This window comes from Odocoileus virginianus, chromosome 5 (genome assembly GCF_023699985.2).
Source record: "Odocoileus virginianus isolate 20LAN1187 ecotype Illinois chromosome 5, Ovbor_1.2, whole genome shotgun sequence".
Lineage (NCBI taxonomy): Eukaryota > Metazoa > Chordata > Mammalia > Artiodactyla > Cervidae > Odocoileus > Odocoileus virginianus.
This window is the reverse complement of record NC_069678.1, coordinates 10,888,366-10,908,059: the sequence shown is the minus strand read 5'-3', so window position 1 is coordinate 10,908,059 and position 19,694 is coordinate 10,888,366. Positions and strand designations below refer to the sequence as shown.

The window sequence follows — 19,694 nt, the reverse complement described above, 5'->3', positions numbered from 1 at the left end:
TGTCCTTCACTATCTCTTAGAGTTTGCTCAAATTCATGTCCATTGAGTCAGTGATGCTATCCAACCATTTCATCCTCTGTTGGCCGCCGCCCCCCCCCCCCCCCCCCACCTTCTCCTCCTGCCTTCAGTCTTTCCCAGCATCAGGGTCTTTTCTAATGAGTCCACCGTTTGCATCAGGTGGCCGAAGTATTGGAGCTTCAGCATCAGTCCTTCCAATGAATATTAAGGGTTGATTTCTTTTAGGATTGACTGGTCTGATCTTGTTGTCCAAGGGACAACTCTCAAGAGTCTTCTCCAGCACCACAGTTCAAAAGCATCAATTCGGGGAGTTCAGGATGGGGAACTGATTCATGTAAATCAGTTGTAAATCCATGGCTGATTCATGTCAATGTATGGCAACCACTACAATATTGTAAAATAATTAGCCTCCAACTAATAAAAATAACGGGGGGGGGGGGGGGGGAAGCATCAGTTCTTCATCCCTTAGCCTTCTGTATGATTTGGCACACTACTGATGGGTGAGAAAAGCCTCTGAGGAAGTGACATGTTCCCAGGTGGCTCAGTGGAAAAGGATCCAGCTGCCAATGCACTAGATGCAGTTTTGATCCCTGTGTTGGAAAGATATCCCGGAAGAGGAAATGGCAACTCACTCTGACATTCTTGCCTGGGAAATCCCATGGACAGATGAGCCTGGCAGGCTACGAAAAGAGTGGGACACAACTGAGAGACTGAGCACGCGCACACCGAAAGACAAGAAATTAAACAAGCAGCAATCTGGGAGAACAGCATTCTAGGCAAGAGTTTGTGAATACAAAACCAGAGACCAGGAAGAGCCTACCATAATTGAGGGGGGCAAAGGCATTATTGCAGAAGCTCTGAGAGCTAGTGGGAGAGTACTGTGGAGATGAGGTTCCAGTGAAAGCAGGTATCCAACAGCGTAAGTGACATCGGTTCAATCCCTGAGTCAGGAAGATCCCCTGGAGAAGGAAATGGCAACCCACTCTTCCCATTATTGCCTGGAAAATCCCATGGACAGAGGAGCCTGTCGGGCTACAGTCCATGGGGTCGCAAGAGTCAGACATGGAAAAAAAAAATCAGACACAACTTAGCAACTAAACAACAGCAATTTAGAGAGGTGAAAAAGAATAGTCTGTTGCTGGGATGAAAAGTCCAGATTCAGACAAAATAAGATGAAATGAAAAAGAACCAATAGGTTTTTATCAGACAAATCCATGAAAACTGAATAATTTAAAGCACTAGTGAGAGATGGTTTGACCAGCAGGGAGAAGTAGCGAATACTCAGGTTTTGTAATACAACTTGAAGACATAATGGGTGGTGAGATAAAGGATAAAAGAGGATTGAATAAGTTGTGTTTGAGAGGGACAAACACTGGCACATATTATGACAAGGATAACTGAAGTGACCAAAGATACCTTTTCATAACCAGTACACTATGTTTATAGAAGGACTATTCTACTGACCTGCTATTAGAAAAGCAAATATTTTGAATATTTTTTTCAAAGCAAAGATAAAGTTGGTTTTGTGTAGCCATGTTCTCCATATTTCAGCTTTCTGGTTGCCAAGGCTACACATTCACAGTCTGTTCATTAGTGTGTTAGGAGTACTGCGTCCGGACTGTGTTAAAAGATCCACATCTCATCAAGAGAATGACACCAGACATTTGTAGTCTCAATCTCTATCTTCCTGAGCTGGTCTGTCAGAGAATTCATACACAGGTTCCCAGAAGGAATATGGTTCAAGGTGAAGCTCCAGAATGTATCTAGGGTTAGGGTTAGGGTTAGGGCTTGGAGACGGAGAGGGAGTGTGTTTCTATAGTATAATTAATTTTGGAGCTGATTGTATAGTATAATTAATTTTAATTTACACTCTGTTCCAGCAGGGGGCAGACTGACTCAACAAATAGCCACCAACTCCAGCCATCCCGCTTTTTTCAAAAGGAGTTGGAATTCTAAAACTAAGGGCTTGGAACAGTACCACCAGAATTCTAGAACTGCCCCAGAAGTATTCTATTTTTCTCGAGTGCCCCTTTCAAAAATCAGTCCCCAATTTTTGCCAACTCCTGTGTTATCCTGGCCTTCACCCTTATTCCCCCAAACTTTCCTTTTCCCCGAATTTCTCTAAAACTCCTCTTCCCCTGGTCATTGTGATTAAATCTCCACTTCACCCCAGCCTCTCTGACTTCTGACTGGAAGAGCGAAGTCAAAAGAGGGGATGAGAGTAAGCAAAAAACTGCAAAATGGTTAGGGAGACAGGCCAGCATTGGCTGGGAAGGGAAAGCCCAGAGAGCAGGAGGCTGGGCTGGCCGAGGAGGCCAGCAGAAAGAGATGGGCGGGCACGGGGTGGGGCCCGGAGGAGTGCCGCCTCTCCTCTTTCCCAGAGCCTGGGCGGAGAGGGAGGAAAACTTCCTGGCCAGGGCTCCGGCCCGCTCCCTTTGCCAACCCTCCAGTCCCGCCTACCGGTGCCCTCCGCTTCCCTACCCCTCTCCCGGCACCCCCAGTGTCCGCCATGGCCAAAGCCTACGACCACCTCTTCAAGTTGCTGCTGATCGGGGACTCAGGGGTGGGCAAGACTTGTCTGATCATTCGCTTTGCAGAGGACAACTTCAACAACACTTACATCTCCACCATCGGTGAGCCCACTGGCCATACCCTGGATCCTCAACTACCCTATACCCTCATTCCTAGACTCTTGGATTACTAGTGGCCTGCTTTAGAGTCAGGCTTCTGGACTCCAGTCCCTCAACTCTCTCTCAGACCCATCCCCCTTATATATCTCAGGATGGTACCCAAACCTCTAACCTCTCTGAGACCTCCAGATTACTCCTCAGTTGTGCCTGTGCCAGCCCCTTATTTTCTTGGTACCACCTGTCTCCCTTGTCTCCACAAATCCACATGAACCCATGTCTGTTTCCCTCTCAGCTCCTCTTCCCCCACCCTCATCCATCTAGAACTCTTGATCCGTTCTCCACATTTCCTGTATCCCCTTTTCCCTGATCATCTGTCTCCCAATTTTGCCAGCCTCTTTCTGTCCCAACTGAGTTACAAACTCTCCCACTGCATTCCCACCTTACCATCTACTTTCCAGTCTCTCTGCCCCTCAACTTATTAGGTGGTTGGGGAGGGTGGCACAGAGGGGCTGGGTGTACTAGAGAGTGGCCCAAGGACTGGGATCATGAATATGCAGTCAGCCTGGTAAGGAAGGTGGGACTGAGGGGACTTTCGGGGTCTCTGAGTCAGCCTGGTGACTCAGCCTCCTCCCTGGAGCTCTTCACTGGTTTGGGGGAGGTACACAAGTTTCCACTAAGAACATTGTCTCCTCTCCTCCCCCTCATCATTCTTAACCTCCTCTGGCCTGGGTAGTAAGACCAGGAGAGTCTCAAGACAATTCTGGTTAGAAAGTGGAGGGGAAAATATCCCTCTCCCATATTTCAGTCTCAGGGGAATCTTGTTTAGACTCAAATTTTCTTGTTTCCAAGCCTGGCATACTATTAATTCACATGGACTGGTATCAGTTTCCTTTTTCCTTGCTCTTCACCCTGTAGGGTCAGGAGGCTACATGGGATAATGGAGGGTAGAGGGTTCTAAGAAAACAGAAGAGAGAAGAAATGAGAAAGTAATATTTTGGGGGAGACTGAATTGAGAGAGTTGTCAGCTGTCATGGCTGAGTGGACCCAAGAGGTGCCGTAAAGGCCTTCAGCCTCCTTGCAGAGTTTTCATCATCTTCTTTCCCACAAAGTCTGTAAGAGCTAAGTAAAAACAATACGCTTGCTGCACAAATACAGCTTTGAGAAAATCCCCGTAGTTTTATACTTCCTGCAAGACTGCTTCCCAAGTGCCTTCCCTGCAGAATTTCTGCACTGCTCCATTCCTGTCCCTCTCACCACACACTTGCACGTACACATACATACATGTCTTTATTTCAGTGTACCCTCTCCACCCCTAGGAATTGATTTCAAGATTCGCACTGTGGATATAGAGGGGAAAAAGATCAAACTGCAAGTCTGGTGAGTGAATCCCCCAGGACTTCAAAAAATCTCTCTTCCTGCTCACTCAACTATTTTCAACTTTTTTGTAATTCTGTTGCCTGTCCTGGACCCAGAGACTCCTCTGAACTTGGCAACTGTCTAGTTAGCTCAACTGTCTGTTGAGCTATAATGTGGAAACAAGCTCTCAACAGTTAAATAGCAAGTAGCAAAATTAAAACTTGACTCTATCCAGTGGAGGGCCCATAAAGCCAAGAGGAGAGATTTGACCTGACTCTCCTGAGGAAACTGGAGACCCTGAGGGTGTCAAGTGGTAAGAGGCTTAATGGAGGCATTATGATACAATAGACAAGAGGAGACTGTGGTTCAATCCTGTTCTGTTACAGAATGACCTTCATTAGTTATTTCTCCTCTCTAAATGTTTCCTCATTTGTAAAATAGAGGCAGTAAAGTATGTCTCACAAGGATAGAGTGAAGATTAGGTAAAATGACATAAATAAAATGACGTCTACACAGTGCTTGGCACAGAGTAAACAATAAAACAGATCTGTCTCTTCAGCCGTTACCTTTGCTCGATATCAGCCCAACAGTCTCTTATCCCTTTTTCCCTTTATCGTTTTCCTGATTCTGTTCAACATTCCTTGTTGCAAAAGCTAAATTCTTAGGGGATGGGAGTGGAATTCTCTCTTTGGAGACCTCTTCCCTCTATCTCACCCCATGAAATATTCTACCCCTTCAGGGACACAGCTGGCCAAGAGCGATTCAAGACAATAACTACTGCCTATTACCGTGGAGCCATGGTATGAAGCATATTTCTGGACAAGGGATGATGCAATAGAATGTACGACTACAGAGGGACAGGAGTTGGGGCAGAGAAAAATGGGGAGGGGCACAGTGTGGGTTGCAGAGGGCCCCATGTGGCCTGGTGATTAATCTTGTGGATAGAATTTACAAGGTCATTTAGAGGGCAGGGGGAAGCCTGAAGAGGGGCATATGGTACAAGGCTCCATTGTGAACTCTGCCATTCCCCAGGGCATTATCCTAGTATATGATATCACAGATGAGAAATCCTTCGAGAATATTCAGAACTGGATGAAGAGCATCAAAGAGGTGAGGACAGTTCCAGAGAGGTGGGGGAATTGGGTAGAACCTGGAGGATGAAGGAGCCTATGAAAATGAGCAGGACCCAGCTTCTACTCTTATCTTTGTTCCCAGAATGCCTCGGCTGGGGTAGAGCGCCTCTTACTGGGGAACAAGTGTGACATGGAGGCCAAGAGGAAGGTGCAGAAGGAGCAGGCTGATAAGGTAAGAGCTGGTTGGGCAATGTTCCAGAACTGGGCCAGGAGGGCCCAGGTAAGGCTAGATCGCAGAGGACTTGGCCGCTGCCCTTTGTCCAACTCTCTTCTTACCACTTCTTCCCATGCAGTTGGCTCGGGAGCATGGAATCCGATTTTTTGAGACAAGTGCTAAATCCAGTATGAATGTAGACGAGGTGAGACACACCCCATCCTTCACCCCCCAAAGAGCCCTGGAAGACAGACATAAGCTCCCCTTCAACCTATCCTGACCAATCTCACCTTTCCCTATTAGGCTTTCTGTTCCCTGGCACGGGACATCTTACTCAAGTCAGGAGGCCGGAGATTGGTGAGTTGGTTGTGCTGGGCTAAGTACAGCTGGGTGTGTGAGAGTGCATGTGTGGTGGGGGTAAAAACTGATGAGGGGAACAATGCTAATACTGCCTGTGAGGGTGGATCTCCTTTAGTTAATGGCCCCAGCTAGCCATTCTCACCCTGAGCCCTGTACCTTCTCCCTCTAGAAAAACAACAACAAGCCCCCCAGCACTGACCTGAAAACTTGTGACAAGAAGAATACCAACAAGTGCTCCTTGGGCTGACGACTCCTTTCTGCCTCTCCACCCTAAGCCTGGAGACTGAATCTGAGGAAGGCAGGGCTGAGGGGCTGGGCAGGGGAGAAATAGCAAATGGGGCTTGGAGGGGTAGAGATGGGTAGATGGTAGAAGAATGGGGAGAATATGGAGAAGAAAAAAAAGAAGGAGAGAGAAGGAAAGAGGAAAAGAAAGGAAGCAGGATAGAGCAGGAAGGAGAAGCAAGAAAAAGGAAAAGAATTGGGAAAGTGGAAGAAGGTGAGAAGGAAGTAGGAAGAGAGGGAGGAGGAAAGGAAGATGGATGGTCCTAGGCCTCAGACCTCTGGGTTTCCAGGGCAAATATAAATGTAAATAAATAGTTGATTTATTCTGTTATGGGATCAAGCTTTAGGGTCCTGAGAGAGGCTGGCTCAGTACCACCCTCTGAAGGTTTGGTCCTATGCTGTCACTCTGCATGGTCTTTCTCAGTATTAAAGGCCACCATTTGCACAAATGTTCCTGGTCTGGGTAACTCTTGTCATTGTCAGAATCACTCTACTCGTAAACCTAATTCTTGTCTCTCTGAGCTGGTTCATCTGCCTGAACCTGGCTGGGTTCCTGTGCTACCTAGTCTGTAGGTCTCAGACCTTCCCAGCTGTTTAATTGATGAGGAAGACAAGGAGCAGAGATTCTCTGAAAGTCTGTACATCCTCTTTCCAATATGGGATTTAGAGGACCCTGGCAGGCAGAGTCTTGTCCAGGAAATTCTAAGACAAGGACTCTTTCCTGGGCCTCCCCAGGAGAGTGATAGCCCGAGCCTCAGAGAAACAGGAGAACCAGTATTTTTTTATTCAGTGATTTCTGCAAGCATCTTTGATTCTGCCAAAAATCCCTTTAAGTAAGTGGTAAGCATTATTACCTGCTCTGATAGGAGAAGAAAATGAGACAGAAAAAGGATTCATTTAGTCATAAATATTTATTGAGCATCTACTCTGTGCCAAGCACAGTGGTCAAGTTAAAATAACCTCTGGGTGGTACTTAAAGGAAGAGGGACAAGTAAAATTTAACACAAACAGCCTCTAACGACTGAATAACAAAGAAGCAAAACTACTGACATGAACAAAAAACTGAGGCTTGAGTTCCCTTAAGTATACATAGACCCTATTTGTTCTTCACAGTATTTTTTTTAGTTTCCAATATTTTTAAGAAATATTGTCTTCTAAATAGCATTTGCACTGTACAAATGCTTGTTCAGAAAAAAAATTGAACAAATAGATTTTATAATTAGATGGTTTTGTAGAATTAGTATTTCTATAGTCCCCTAAATATGCTCCATAAATTTATGCTTATACCAACATTATATAAATATGCTCTTGCCAGCACCATTTTTTAAAATATTTTAAATCTTTGAAAAAGAAAAGACATGTTTTGATTTGCATCTGTTTGATTAGTAAACTTGCAGTTTCTTTTTAAAATTTAAATTAATTTTTTATTTTATTTTTTAATTAATTTTTTAATTGAAGGATAATTGCTTTACAGAATTGTGTTGGTTTCTGCCAAACATCAGCATGAATCAGCCATAGGTATACATGTGTCCCCTCCCTCTTGAACCACCCTCCCATCTCCCTCCCCATCCCACCCCTCTAGGTTGTTACAGAGCCCCAGTCTGAGATCCCTGAGCCATACAGCAAATTCCCGTTGGCTGTCTATTTTACATATGGTAATGTAAGTTTCCATGTTACTCTCTCCATATATCCCACCCTCTCTTTCCTACCTTCCTCCCTGTACTACCCCCCGCCCCCACCCCACTGTGTCTATATGTCTGTTTCCTATGTCTGTGTCTATTGCTGCCCTGCAAATAATTTCATCAGTACCGTCTTTCTAGATTCCATATATATGTGTTAGTATATGGTATTTTTATCTTTCTGACTTACTTCACTCTGTACAATAGGCTCTAGGTTCATCCACCTCATAGAACTGACTCAAAAGTGTTCCTTTTATGACTAAGTAATATTCCATTGTATATATGTACCACAGCTTCTTTATCCATTCATCTGTCCATGGACATCTAGGTTGCTTCCATGTTCTAGCTATTGTAAATAGTGCTGCAATGAATTCACAGTATTTTTTTAAACAGCAAAATTATCTCACAGACTTGATCTTTTACCAAGATGATGAAAATGTCAGATTTGGTTTAGACAAAAGTATCACTATAAGTTTTACTCAAAGATATGATCGATGTTCAAGGCATTTAAAACATCCCCAAGCCTACAGTGTAGAAGTGGATAGCACAACCCTGGAGTCATCAGCAAAGTCTTTTTGTGTGCTGCTGTTTCTGCTGGTAAAAGACAAGACTCAGAAAAAAAAAGTATGACAGTGCCAAGAGAAGGACTCAGAAAATTATTTGGTACATGAAAGTATCTAAGCTTCAATGGGGTAATAATCCTTATTATCTGTGGCTTATGTTTGAATTCTGTACTGGAGCCCAGCTAGTTTAATTCACTCAAGAGATGAGAAAAGACTTGCATTTTGTGAGTCCCGGGAAGAAGACTGACTGGCCTCTTTGTCATACCCCAGAGTGGATATTTTAAAATCCAGTTTCAGCATAGGGAACCCTATTCAGTTGCTTGGTACAACTAGTGGGACTGAGTAAGGAGTAACAGAATACTATGTTTTGACCAAAACTTACCATAGCTAAAAGATACTGAGGGGAAAAAACCCCATCCCCTACTTTCTATTACATACAACTATTGACAAATAATACACAGACAAACAGTAACCTAAAGGGACAAATTAACAGTTACCAGCAAAATTAAAACTCAGCCCTCACCAGGCTGTTGGTTTCTCATCTCCCACCCAATGAACTTTCCAGTCTGTTAGTTCTTGTCCGTAAGCAGTCAGATTTCAGTCTGACGGGAAGACAGAATTTACGGGACATAGCACCAGATATACTGTTGGTATTTTTGGCTGTGCTGTCTTCGTTGTTGTGCGCAGGCTTTCTCTAGTTGTGGCAGATGGAGGCTACTCTTCGTTGTGGAGCACAGGCTTCTCATTGAGGTGGTTTCTCTTGTGGAGGAGCACAGGGTCCAGGCCCACAGATTCAGCAGTTGCAGCATGCAGGCTTTAGAGCGCTTGGGCTTCAGTAGTTGCAGTGTGGTCTTGGTAGTTGTGGCTCACGGGATTAGTTGCCCTGAGGCATGTGGATCTTCCAGGATCAGGGATTGAACCCATGTCCCCTGCATTGGCAGGTGGATTCTTATTCATTGGACCATCATAAGAGTCCACATCACACATAATGTTAATTTCCAAAAGTGCTCTAGCCCTTATGGCTGTGGGGGAGAGTAACTGTGGCCTTTAGGCTAGAAAGACTTCTTGAGGGAGGAGAGTTTGGAGCAGAATTAACAAGGAAAAAGTATGGGAATAATTTCTTTGATCTTGAGAGGCAAGATACAGATTATTAATAGGGCCTAGATTTACTTGAAAGTGTTAGTTGCACAGTCATGTCTGACTCTTTGTGACCCCATGGACTGTAGCCCACCAGCCTTCTCTGTCCATGGAATTCTTCAAGCAAGAACATTGGCATAGGTTGCCATTTCCTTCTCCAGGGGAACTTCCTGACCCAGGGATTCTTCCCGACCCACATTTTGCCAAGGTTTGACTTCACCGGGATGGAAAACAGGCACAAATCTGTGGTCTGGGAGTTAAAAGTCTGGGCTTAGGTCTCAGCTCTCCTACTAGCTGTATGATCTTGGACAAGTAACAGACTGAGCTTATTCATTAAACAGGGACAATACCAACTGACTCCTCAGGATTACAGAAGAGAATCGAAATGAGCTAAACCTTAAATTCAAAGTATGATAGAAATGTGAGGCAATAGAAGAGAACAAAGTATTTTAATGAATATTTCCTTTGCGTCTTTCAGTCCCATGGACATGTAGCCTGGTGGGCTACATGTGGTCGCAAAGAGTCGGATACGACTTAGCGACTAAACAACAACAACAAGGTCCCATCCGAGTAGAACTGAGTGGGAGCCCAGAGACAGGGGAAGCCTTCACATTCACAAAGTTTCGGATATTGCTGCCCCTTGAGGGAGGAGAAAGTAACAGTTTTGCCTTCATCTCTGGAACGCCAACCCAGCTTCTCCCCTTGATCATCGCTCAAAATGGGAATGGGGAGGAGAGTCAGAAAATCGGATGCTTAATTGTGAGTCCTCGGGTTTTAAGGAGAGAGGAAAGTCCTGAGAGGGCGAAGTATCGTTCCTTTTCATGTCTCGCCGTTGCCCACAGGGGCAAACAGGTGACAGCCCAGGAAGCTACAGCAACGCACGAAAGTCTGACAGCCGCCATTTTCTCCGTTCCCGCAAAAAAACTACCAAGACCAGAATGCAACGGTGGGCCAAGCCAAAGGGTCGCAACGCGCCGCACGAGTGCAGGGAGATCCAACTCCCAGGGAGCAGCGGGCGGAAGACTACGAGGCCCATCAAGCCAGCAGCGGACCTCCACCTCCCATCACTGGCCTAGCTCTGGGAACGGGCCCGCGCCCAGGAGCCTCCGCGCGCAACATGGCCGCACCGGGAGCGGAAGCGGAGCAGAGGGAATGCTAGGGCCGTACGCCTCCTCGGCCTTTCGCCAGGACCGTATCGAAGAAGGAAGCTCACGGTCCTACCCAACAAATGCGTGTTGCCTTTTCTCGCCGTGGCCATGGGGGCGTACTGACAGAGCCTTTAATCTGATAGGCAACTCCAGCATTTCGCAGCCCTGAGTTGGAACCCTTCGGAGGACTGCCGTGTAAGCGCGGACTCTGCGTTCCGACCGAGGCACGAGGCCAGTGAGGCAGGTCCCTCTGTCCCGATAGGTGCGACACAGCACTCCATGCCTGCGGGCGCGGGGAGGCGTGGCCTCCCCCAGGGCCACCACCTCTGCTGGTTGCTCTGCGCTTTCACTTTAAGGCTCTGGTAAGGAGGGGCTGAGGGCAGGGAAAAGGAGGGGATGAGAGGATTGTATCGCATTGTATCGTCCCCGTTCCGCTTGTCCCAGGACCGCGGAGGTGAGGGGGCGGGGTTCCCTGTTTCTTGGCTTCTGACTCTTGCCCCTTCCCCCCTCCGCTGCAGCCAAGCAGAGGCTCCCGTGCGGGAAGAGAAGCTGTCAGGTGGGTGATGGTCTGGAACTCGTCTCTCCTATAATTTTGTTTTGACATCCTCCTGTATTCCAAGAGATGAGGTGGGAAAGGGCGGTACTACGTGGGACGAGGGCATTCAACTGTGCTGGGAAGTTGATGGGCAGAATTTAGGGGAGAAATATTTTCGGAAGGAAGTCTGAGGCTTGCATTTCTCTTTCTCTCTAGTGAGCACCTCAAATTTGCCGTGCTGGCTGGTGGAAGAGTTTGTGGTGGCAGAAGAGTGTGCTCCATGCTCTAATTTCCAGGCTGTGAGTACCTGTTTTCTCTCCCTTTTTTCTCACATTGAATCAGACTGGGATGATGTGATTGTCTAAGGTGTGCCTTTGCGTTGTCTTTTCATCTCTTTCCTTGAAGTCTCAGTGTAAGTCCAAATCTGAACTTGTCTTCCTCCTGAAATTGTGCCTGTTTCTTTCGAAGTTAATGGCAGTGTTCATAACCGTGGTCTGCTCAATTTTAATGTAGTAGGCTCCAGAACCTGCCCTTGCCTCTCCTAGGCTGTTGAGCCTGAAGGGTTCTTACTGACACACACTCCTGGTCATGTAAACACCACCCTGTCACCACCCAGGAGAACTCCTCCGTTCTCTGTTGCCTACCAGCCCCGAGCCATAGCACTTGCACACCCGCTCACGGTGCCCTGCTTCTCCTGCTGCCCCTTCCTAACATGTGCTGCGATGCTTTCCTCCGGGCAGAAAACCACCCCTGAGTGTGGTTCCACAGGATATGTGGAGAAAATAACATGCAGCTCATCTCAGAGGAGTGAGTTCAAAAGGTAAGTGCTGTTTCTCTTCTTGAATCCTCCTAGATCACTTCCTCCTATGACTTTAGGTAAATACTCCTGCCTCTTCCTTTTCCTCTGGAGGTAGCATGGCATATTGGAAAGGGGAGGGGATTTGGAGCCAAATTACTTGAACCCAAGTCCCAGCTCTACTCCCATGTTTTCTTATCAGTAAAATTGATTAGTACCAGCTCTGTTTATCTCACTAAAAATTAAATATTTTAGGGGGATTAATATACTGTAAACACATTAGAAGGCTGACTTTGGCTTCCTCTCTTTGCCATGGAGACACCTTCATTAGGAAAAAGCAGAGTGGAGGCGCTCTGATGTTTTCTGGGGATAACTGTTTCTTCTCGCCCTCAGCTGCCGCTCAGCTCTGATGGAACAACGCTTATTCTGGAAATTTGAAGGGACTGTCATAGGTCTGGCCTTGGTCTTTGCTTGCCTTGTCATCGTTCGTCAGCGACAACTGGACAGAAAGGCTTTGGAAAAGGTCCGGAAGCAAATTGAGTCCATATAGCTACTTTCTCTCCTTTCACCTGGGTCTTAGAAACCCTGCCTCAAACAGAAGGTAGAATAAACTGACTTGCGCCCCTGGTTCTCTGGAACCTTGCGGTAGCACCCCCTTTCACTCCTCCATCTAAATAATTAATGAGCAGAATAAAAAGAGTAAAATCATTTCCTTCCCTATCTATAATTTGGTTTGGGGCAGGAAATCATGGGGGGACAGAGAGGGAAAGGGGGTAGTGATTTTAGGCCCCAGTTTAACAGGTACCTATCTTCCTCCTCTTCCACTACTTACTTAAAACTGTCAGCATATAGTTTTACCAAAAAAAGTTTATTTCTTAGCCAAAACATCAGTTTCCCTTTAACCCTGTCCTCAAAGAAATAAAATCACAGATACATGATGAAAGTATTTGAGCTTCCCCGTGACATAGACCAACTAAGCCATGGGGTACAGACATCAAGGGCATCCCTATGGGATTCGGACCCCCGAGGCCAGAGAGCCCTGAGTGGGAACCCCAGGAGGAAGCAGAGCAGTAGCAGAGCCCTGGATTCCTTATTGTGATTGGGAAGTGAGCCAGGAAGTGTTAGAGCTCACATTTCATCTGCATGCAACACAGCTCTGATGTGCCTGCTGGGGCCTGCCCTCCCTGCCACCTTCTCCAGCAGTGTCCTTGTTGAGCTGTTTGCACCTTTGGCCCCAGGTGGCCCCTCCAGTCTGGACTCTACCACTGCGTATTCAGGATTCTCTGTCATGTCCCAGTGAGTAAGGATGTTTCTGGAAATCACTGCGGAGTGAAGGAAAAAGGGGAGTAGAATAATGCTCCCTCCCTTGGTCAGGGATCCTAGAGAGGACAGGGCCTCCTTCCCACTTCTTCACTACCCAGAAAACAGTTCCTTCTTGCCCTTGCCTCTCACCTCCATGAGGCTGGTAATCCTCAGGCCTGGCTTCTGGCAGGCCCTGAAAGGGGCTGAAGCTGGGCAAGATGATGAGAGCCAAGGAAAAAAGAAGGATCTGGGAAGAAGCAAGAGGACACTTGGGCTGCGGGGACCATCAAGGAAGGGAGCAGAGGGCAGAGTGAGTAGGGGGCAGTTGGGGTCATCAAAGATGGGACAATAAGTCTGGCCAGGAAGTAAGCATAGGGATGGAAAAGTGGCAGAAGGTGGAGGAGGTGAGGGGGGAGATGGGAAATAGATCAGTGGTACCAGAACACAAGTGCTAGTCTGGGCAGCTTTGTTGGAGGTTTGAACAATAAGCATCTGCAGCTGGCGGAGCTGAGTCACCAGGGAGCTGGGAAACAAGGAATGAAGAGTTAGATCTCTTGGGAACCAGGGCCCAAGAATGTGAGCAGCACACTTCCCCCAGCACGCAGACTGTTTTCACTCACATGTTGTGCCTCTCTAGCTCCTGGACTTTTTTCTGTAGTTCCTGGTTCTGTGCAGCACAGGCAGCCACCCTAGGGAGGGCGGAAAGGTAGGATAAGGCTTGGTAATCATGTGCATGCCTGACCTCACCAGCCTTGGTAAAGACAGGGGCCCAGGCGTGAAGCAAAGAAATGTGAATTCAAACATACCTGCTCTCTAGGCCATCAATGTACTCTTTTTTCCGCCGCCGGCTGTCCTGAGCTGACTGCTTGTTACGGATTTTCCTTCTGACCTTCTTGAGAACCCTCTCCTCTGCCTGGAGGCCCAGGGTGTGTCAGTCCTGGGCCCTCAGCCTTCCCCGGCTCCTCAGAGGCCCTGATAGGACTGCAGTATTTGGGATACCCTTTGGGGAAGCCTGTTACCTTGGTGACGGGCAGGTGAGAGGGTAGGGAAACGCCGCCGGCTGTCCTGAGCTGACTGCCTGTCACGGCTTTTCCTTCTGACCCTCTTGAGAACCCTCTCCTCTGCCTGGAGGCCCAGGGTGTGTCAGTCCTGGGCCCTCAGCCTCCCCAGCCCCTCCACTTTGTCCTGCTCTCCTGGCTCCTCAGAGGCCCTGACAGGGCCGCAGTGCTGGGATGCCCTTTGGGAAGCGTCTTACCTTGGTGAGGGGCAGGTGAGAGGGTAGGGAAACGCCTTCCTGTCCCAGCAGCCGCTTCTCCTCTTCTGTCAGGAACAAGGTCTGACAGGGCAGCTGCTGGGGCGTGAGAGAAGATGAGAATGGAGAGAGGGTCATCCCAGCCTCAAGACTGTTGCCCTCGCATGCCTCCTGGGGAGTGTGTCCTGTTTGCTCTGAGGAATAACAAACCATTAAATGAAATGAGGGGCAGGGACCTTAATTCAGACAGAGTCTCAGTTCAGCCACAGGGACTCCCTGAGGCTGACTAGGGAAAGAGGAGGCGGTTTTGTTGTATTTTTTGTCCACAGACTTAGGCCCTTGGCAGTCTGACCAGGCTAGAGAGGACCTATTCTGATGCACGTTTCTGCAGACCTTAGGAGTATCTGGAGAGGAGGGGGAGTAACTCACTAAGGTAGAGTCTGCTTAATCTTATGGCAGACAGATGATTCATCTTCAGCCATTAACTTCAGTTCAGCAGTATTACTGTTGACTGTCAGCCACAAGGAGATTCCTGGGGTGCTGGCTCATTCTCCCCTGGAGTCTGAGCCCTACTTCTTAGACTGAAGTTCTATTCCCTCTCAAAGAATGCCCCAGAGGCAACCAGACTGAACAGAGTATGTGGGGAGGGTAGATGTTATCTGGTTAATGTGAGCCCATCAACTGAGTAGCTTACTTTTCTAACTAATACTCCTTTTTGAAAGATTGATACTTCACTTTGTGACTCAAGAGGAAATTGCTTTTTGCCTTCTGATGATCTTTGACTTTTTTAGCTAAACCACTCTACCTCTGACTTTTTCTGATGTTCCTGTCTTGCTTCTGATACTGTTTGGTGCTATATTAGAGGGGTGTCCCTCCCAAACCACCTAATCAAAATCTCTGAAAATGAAGCCTAGAGGGTATTTATTTATTATTTTCTTGGCTGTGCCATGTAGCTTGCAGCCTCTTAGTTCCCAACCAGTGATCGATTCCATACCGCCTGCAGTGGAAGCCCTGAGTCCTAACCACTGGATTGCCAGGGAATTCCCCTAGAAGATTTTATCTTAAGAACAATACCAGGGCTTCCCTGGTAGCTCAGTGGTAAAGAATCTGCCTGCTAATGCAGGAGACGTGGGTTCAGTGTCTGATCTGGGAAGAGCCCATATGCCCTCAAACCTGTGTCCCACAAGAGAAGCTACCACAATGAGAAACCCGCTCACCACAACTAGAGAGTAGCCCTCACTCCTCACAACTAGAGAAAAGCCTGCACAGCAATGAAGACCTAACACAACCAAAAATAAATAAAACCAAACCAGGACTTCCCTGGCAATCCATTACAAATGCCCTAGTGTTTTTGATGCACACACAAGTTTAGATGCCTCAGGCTTTTTAAGATTCCTCAGCTCAAGATTCTAAGATGCTTGGCTTGGCTTCTGTTCTCAGCTTCAATTACAGATTTGCAGGGAGGCTAGAACTTACTCCCTGCCTTTTGCACACAAGAGTTCTTTTCAAGATAAAGGGAGGAACAGTGACCTGGGCAAGGCCCCCTCTTCATCCTCACTGCGAGGAACCAGCCCAGCTCCCCTTGGGAAGGTATGTGATGTGTCACACCCCTGTGCTATAACTATGGGCAGTGGGTGACTGCTGAACTGTTGTTCCAGTAAAAACTAATTGCACTTGCTTCTACACCCTGTGCCCAGTAACCAGTTGGATTCTCAGGTGGCCTATCCCATTTCCACATCCTGACTCAAGGCTGAGACAATGGCCCTAACTGAGCAGACAATGCACACAGGACCAGGCTTTCTCCCGAGCCCTATCCTTGGATTCCCTCACCCCACCCTCTCCTTAACTGAAACATTACCCCCTTAACCTCAAGGGCTTCTGTCTCTCTTGTCCATTCCTGCTCTTATAGTTGCTCACATCTCTCTGGCATTCAGGCCCAATGCCACAAAAACTGGGGCAAAGACAGTGTTCAGCATCAGTTTTCCCCTCCCTCAACCGCTTTTCCCCAGTTTTGTGTATCAGAGAGTACTGAGTCCAGTTGACTCCCCAAGACTCACCAGGGCTGCAGGAGGCACGGAGTTTACAATAGCTGCTGTGGGCAGGACGTGAGCATCAGGAGGCAGCTCACTGACCACACAGGCCTCGGGCACCATAAATGGTGGGCTCCACTGATCTGAGGGAGACATAAGTGGTTGGGAGAAAGGATGTGGATGGCCACAGGCTCTGGGTAGTGGCATAGGTTGGGGAAACCCCCTTAACTCCAGGGTTAGGACTGGACCTGGAGGGCCAGTGTCCCTTCCCCACAAAGAACACTGACCTAGTTGGATGGAGATGAGCCCTACAGCAGGCCCGGCTTCCCCCTGCATCCTCTCCAGGGTCCCTGTCTCATAGACAACCTCATAGAGGGCAGGGGAACTGGGTGGCTTGGGGGCAGGGGGACTGTCTGGATGGCCAGGATCCTCAGAGATTCCACTGTCACTGCCGGGAGATGCTTCTGAGCAGTAGACTTGATTGGGGTCAATGAAAAGTTTCAGGAAATCTTCAGGCTCACTCTCTTGAAGACCCTACAGTAGAAGAGGGTGTGAATGTGTATAGGGAAGAATTCTGGAAGTCCTATTAATGTCAAAACCAGATCAGTTTCAGTCCCTTCTGTCCTTGGACATGAGGGTAGTTACAGCTCATGTCTATTTTAGGGGCTCTGTCTTCAGACTTCTAAGTGGAAACTGAAGCCTCTTGCACTTCTTATCACAAGAGTTGTCTCAACCCATAGCCATTTCCATTCATCACACTCACACAGCCATGGCCCCCACTGCACTCCCAGCCTTGCAGCCCCTGTTCCTGTAGCCTAGTCACTGGAACCTCTGAAGGTGGACCGTGGAGTCCCAGCTCCAGGAAAGATCCTGTTGAGAAGACATCTTCTGGAGGTTCCAGGCACACGTCCAACAGGTCAGGGGTTCTGAAATCCATGGTTCTGCTGGGAGGCATGGGGGGGGGGGGGCAGTTGCAGAAGGAGAATGAGGGCTCCCCCTCTCCCCCACCCCACGGTTTCTGAGCTCCTCTCCCTTTTCCATTATACCCCTTTCTCCCCTGCGCAGCCCCCTCAAATGTCACCCCAGCCATCTCGCCTTTGGCCTTATCTCTCTGGTCCAGACCAACAGGCACCCCCCTGAGTATTACCTGTTTCGAAGAGCTCAGCCCTGCCAAGCCAGCCTAGCTCGTTGATGGCCCCAAACAGTACACCTTTTCTTTCTTCCAGGATCTTGCATCCTGGACCTGCCTAGCCAAACCCCGCCCCCAGCCTTACACTACAGAAGTGGGTTGTACCCAGCCAAGAGCCACGATAGAGGAGCAGTATCTGGAGCAGGGGTTTAGAGGCTGAGCGTCCACAAACCGGACTTAAGACAGCCTGGCCCCTTCTGCCTCAGTTTCTCCTAGTGACAGCAGATCTTCCTGAGGGTTTGATGGCTCCTCAGAGAAGGCTAGAGATGGTTGTGAATAGAGCACAGGACGCTTGGTGCCTGTTCTCTAGCCGTCAGTTTTATAGACGGGAAGACTACGGTGGGGCTGAAAACGGGAGAGGTGTCCATAGGACTGCCGAAGACTGAAGACTGACAGAGGCATCCCCTCCCCCACTCCATGGCGCTCTTCCCCCGGTTGAGTCTGATTGGAAGCTAAAGAGGGGCTGTGCCTTGAGCCCAAGGGATTACCGTCTGGAGGCAGGCTCCGCCGTAACTGGTGGGAATTGGCTGTCAGGGTGCAGCCAGAGCATTTATTTGTCTGGCAGGGATTTGGTTCCGCTGCATGAGAAGGAGAGTAAGAGCCAGAAAACTTACAGTAGGGAAGGGGATGGGGTGAGGGGAAGTTCCGGGAATGTGGGCAGAGGCTTGGTTTGGTTTCACTTGCCACATGACTCCGAAGCTCTAGGCCGGGAGTAAATAACCAGACAGCGCTTTGACTTTGGAAAGTCGTGCAATTGTGGGTTGTCCAAGTCCATAATCCATGCATTATGCTATTGATAAAGAACAGCAGTTACGTGTACACACTCACAGGTTAACTAATGGAGGGACAAGGGTCTAGAAAACTGCAAAAGGTTAAAATACTTGGATTTGGTTTGGGAGTTTGACTTATATTTTGCATATAGTTACCAGTAATAGTATGCAGTATGTGTTCTGCATTTGTGTAATTTACAATTTTACCAAAGAGGAGACAGATAACATGACACAAGTGTAATAATACCAAAAGTCGGGACATTTTGCCTTCACCTAGAGACTGATGACCCAGGAATTCTCTTTGAATAAAATAATGGGGACTTCCCTGGCAGTCCAGGGGTTGAGACTTCTTGCTCCCAATGCAGGCAGTTCAGGTTCATTCCCTGGTTGGGGAGCTACAATCCAACATGCATTTGGGCACGGCCAAAAAAAAATTTTTTTTAAATGGAGCTATACTGATTAGGTATGATTTTCATCTGCTTCCCAATAGTACTTCAGATAAGGAATAGTTCAGTGAATAAAGCACACAAATTTGGGGCATATATCTGGAGAAAACCATAATTTGAAAAAGATACATGCACCCAAATGTTCATTGCAGCAGTATTTACTACAGCCAGGACATGAAAGCAACCTAAATACCCATCAACAGAGGAAAGGATAAAGAAGATGTGGTACATACATACAATGGAATATTACTTAACCCTAAAAAAGAAAATTAATGCCATTTGCAGGAACGTGGATGGACTTTGAGGTTTTCATACTGAATGAAGTAAGTCAAATACAAATATCATATCACTTACATATGGAATCTAAAAAAAAGGTACAAATGAACTTATCTACAAAACAGAAATAGAGTTACGGATGTAGAAAACAAATTCACCATTTCTAGGGCGTAAGGGAGGGGGAGGCGTAAACTGGAAGATTGGGATTGACACATACATACTACTCTGTATAAAATAGATAACTGGAACTTCCCTAGTGGTCCAGTAGTTAAGACTCTGCTTTCCAATGAAGAGGGCACAGGTTCGCTCTGTGGACAGGGAACTAAGATCCCACATGTCTCAAGGTATGGCCAAAAAATAAATAATAAAATAGATAACTAACCAGGACCTTCTGTATAGCACAGGGAAATCTACTCAATGCTCTGCAGTGGCCTATATGGGGAAAAAAATCGAAAAAAGAGTGGATATATGTATAATTGACTTTTTTGCTGTACACCTGAGACAAACACAACATTGTAAATCAACTATATTCCAATAAAGAATTTTAAATCATAACAAATAAAAATAAAGCACAAAAACTTGGGATGTGGATTCAGAATTCAAATGGGTATTCTTCCTGTCAAAACTTAAATAGGTTG

General features: G+C 47.3%; 3 protein-coding genes across 12 annotated transcripts; 2 read left to right on the top strand and 1 right to left on the bottom strand.

Moving 5' to 3' along the window:
- Window positions 1–2,385: 2,385 nt before the first annotated feature.
- On the top strand, window positions 2,386–6,382 carry RAB13 (RAB13, member RAS oncogene family). Its single transcript, XM_020890846.2, has 8 exons — window positions 2,386–2,651; window positions 3,965–4,025; window positions 4,744–4,804; window positions 5,037–5,114; window positions 5,220–5,309; window positions 5,431–5,496; window positions 5,595–5,648; window positions 5,821–6,382. The coding sequence occupies exons 1-8, from the start codon at window positions 2,528–2,530 to the stop codon at window positions 5,896–5,898; spliced, it is 612 nt and encodes a 203-aa protein (XP_020746505.1). The 5' UTR covers window positions 2,386–2,527; the 3' UTR covers window positions 5,899–6,382.
- A 2,646-nt stretch (window positions 6,383–9,028) lies between these two features.
- Window positions 9,029–12,499, top strand: JTB (jumping translocation breakpoint). The gene is made up of 5 exons (XM_020890843.2): window positions 9,029–10,822; window positions 10,979–11,016; window positions 11,212–11,294; window positions 11,736–11,815; window positions 12,185–12,499. Exons 1-5 carry the CDS (start codon window positions 10,740–10,742, stop codon window positions 12,339–12,341), a joined length of 441 nt encoding a protein of 146 aa, XP_020746502.1. The 5' UTR covers window positions 9,029–10,739; the 3' UTR covers window positions 12,342–12,499.
- A 141-nt stretch (window positions 12,500–12,640) lies between these two features.
- On the bottom strand, window positions 12,641–18,605 carry CREB3L4 (cAMP responsive element binding protein 3 like 4). 10 transcript variants are annotated; one of them, XM_020890836.2, is made up of 10 exons: window positions 18,053–18,590; window positions 17,139–17,319; window positions 16,663–16,909; window positions 16,403–16,518; window positions 14,349–14,441; window positions 13,900–14,006; window positions 13,714–13,782; window positions 13,532–13,616; window positions 13,244–13,340; window positions 12,641–13,113 (listed from the first exon to the last, which is right to left on the bottom strand). In XM_020890836.2, the coding sequence occupies exons 1-10, from the start codon at window positions 18,112–18,114 to the stop codon at window positions 12,920–12,922; spliced, it is 1,251 nt and encodes a 416-aa protein (XP_020746495.1). In that variant the 5' UTR covers window positions 18,115–18,590; the 3' UTR covers window positions 12,641–12,919. The 10 variants fall into 10 exon arrangements, with proteins under 10 accessions (XP_020746495.1, XP_070323506.1, XP_070323510.1 ...); XM_070467405.1 differs by having other exon boundaries at window positions 14,349–14,444; window positions 16,403–16,909; window positions 18,053–18,595; XM_070467409.1 differs by lacking the exon at window positions 12,641–13,113 and having other exon boundaries at window positions 13,123–13,616; window positions 14,349–14,444; window positions 18,053–18,598.
- Window positions 18,606–19,694: the final 1,089 nt, after the last annotated feature.

Bases quoted from the DNA above. Each gene is read 5' to 3' on its own strand.
- RAB13 (XM_020890846.2), top strand. From the start codon at position 2,528: ATGGCCAAAGCCTACGACCACCTCTTCAAGTTGCTGCTGATCGGGGAC. The intron at 5,115-5,219 runs GTGAGGACAGTT...CTTTGTTCCCAG, and splicing joins GGATGAAGAGCATCAAAGAG to AATGCCTCGGCTGGGGTAGA. The intron at 5,497-5,594 runs GTGAGACACACC...TTTCCCTATTAG, and splicing joins CCAGTATGAATGTAGACGAG to GCTTTCTGTTCCCTGGCACG.
- JTB (XM_020890843.2), top strand. From the start codon at position 10,740: ATGCCTGCGGGCGCGGGGAGGCGTGGCCTCCCCCAGGGCCACCACCTC. The intron at 11,295-11,735 runs GTGAGTACCTGT...TCCTCCGGGCAG, and splicing joins CATGCTCTAATTTCCAGGCT to AAAACCACCCCTGAGTGTGG. The intron at 11,816-12,184 runs GTAAGTGCTGTT...TCTCGCCCTCAG, and splicing joins CAGAGGAGTGAGTTCAAAAG to CTGCCGCTCAGCTCTGATGG.
- CREB3L4 (XM_070467402.1), bottom strand. From the start codon at position 18,114: ATGCTCTGGCTGCACCCTGACAGCCAATTCCCACCAGTTACGGCGGAG. The intron at 17,320-18,052 runs GTAATCCCTTGG...CATGCCTCCCAG, and splicing joins GCGGAGCCTGCCTCCAGACG to CAGAACCATGGATTTCAGAA. The intron at 14,007-14,348 runs GTAAGACGCTTC...CTGGGCCTCCAG, and splicing joins CTCACCTGCCCCTCACCAAG to GCAGAGGAGAGGGTTCTCAA.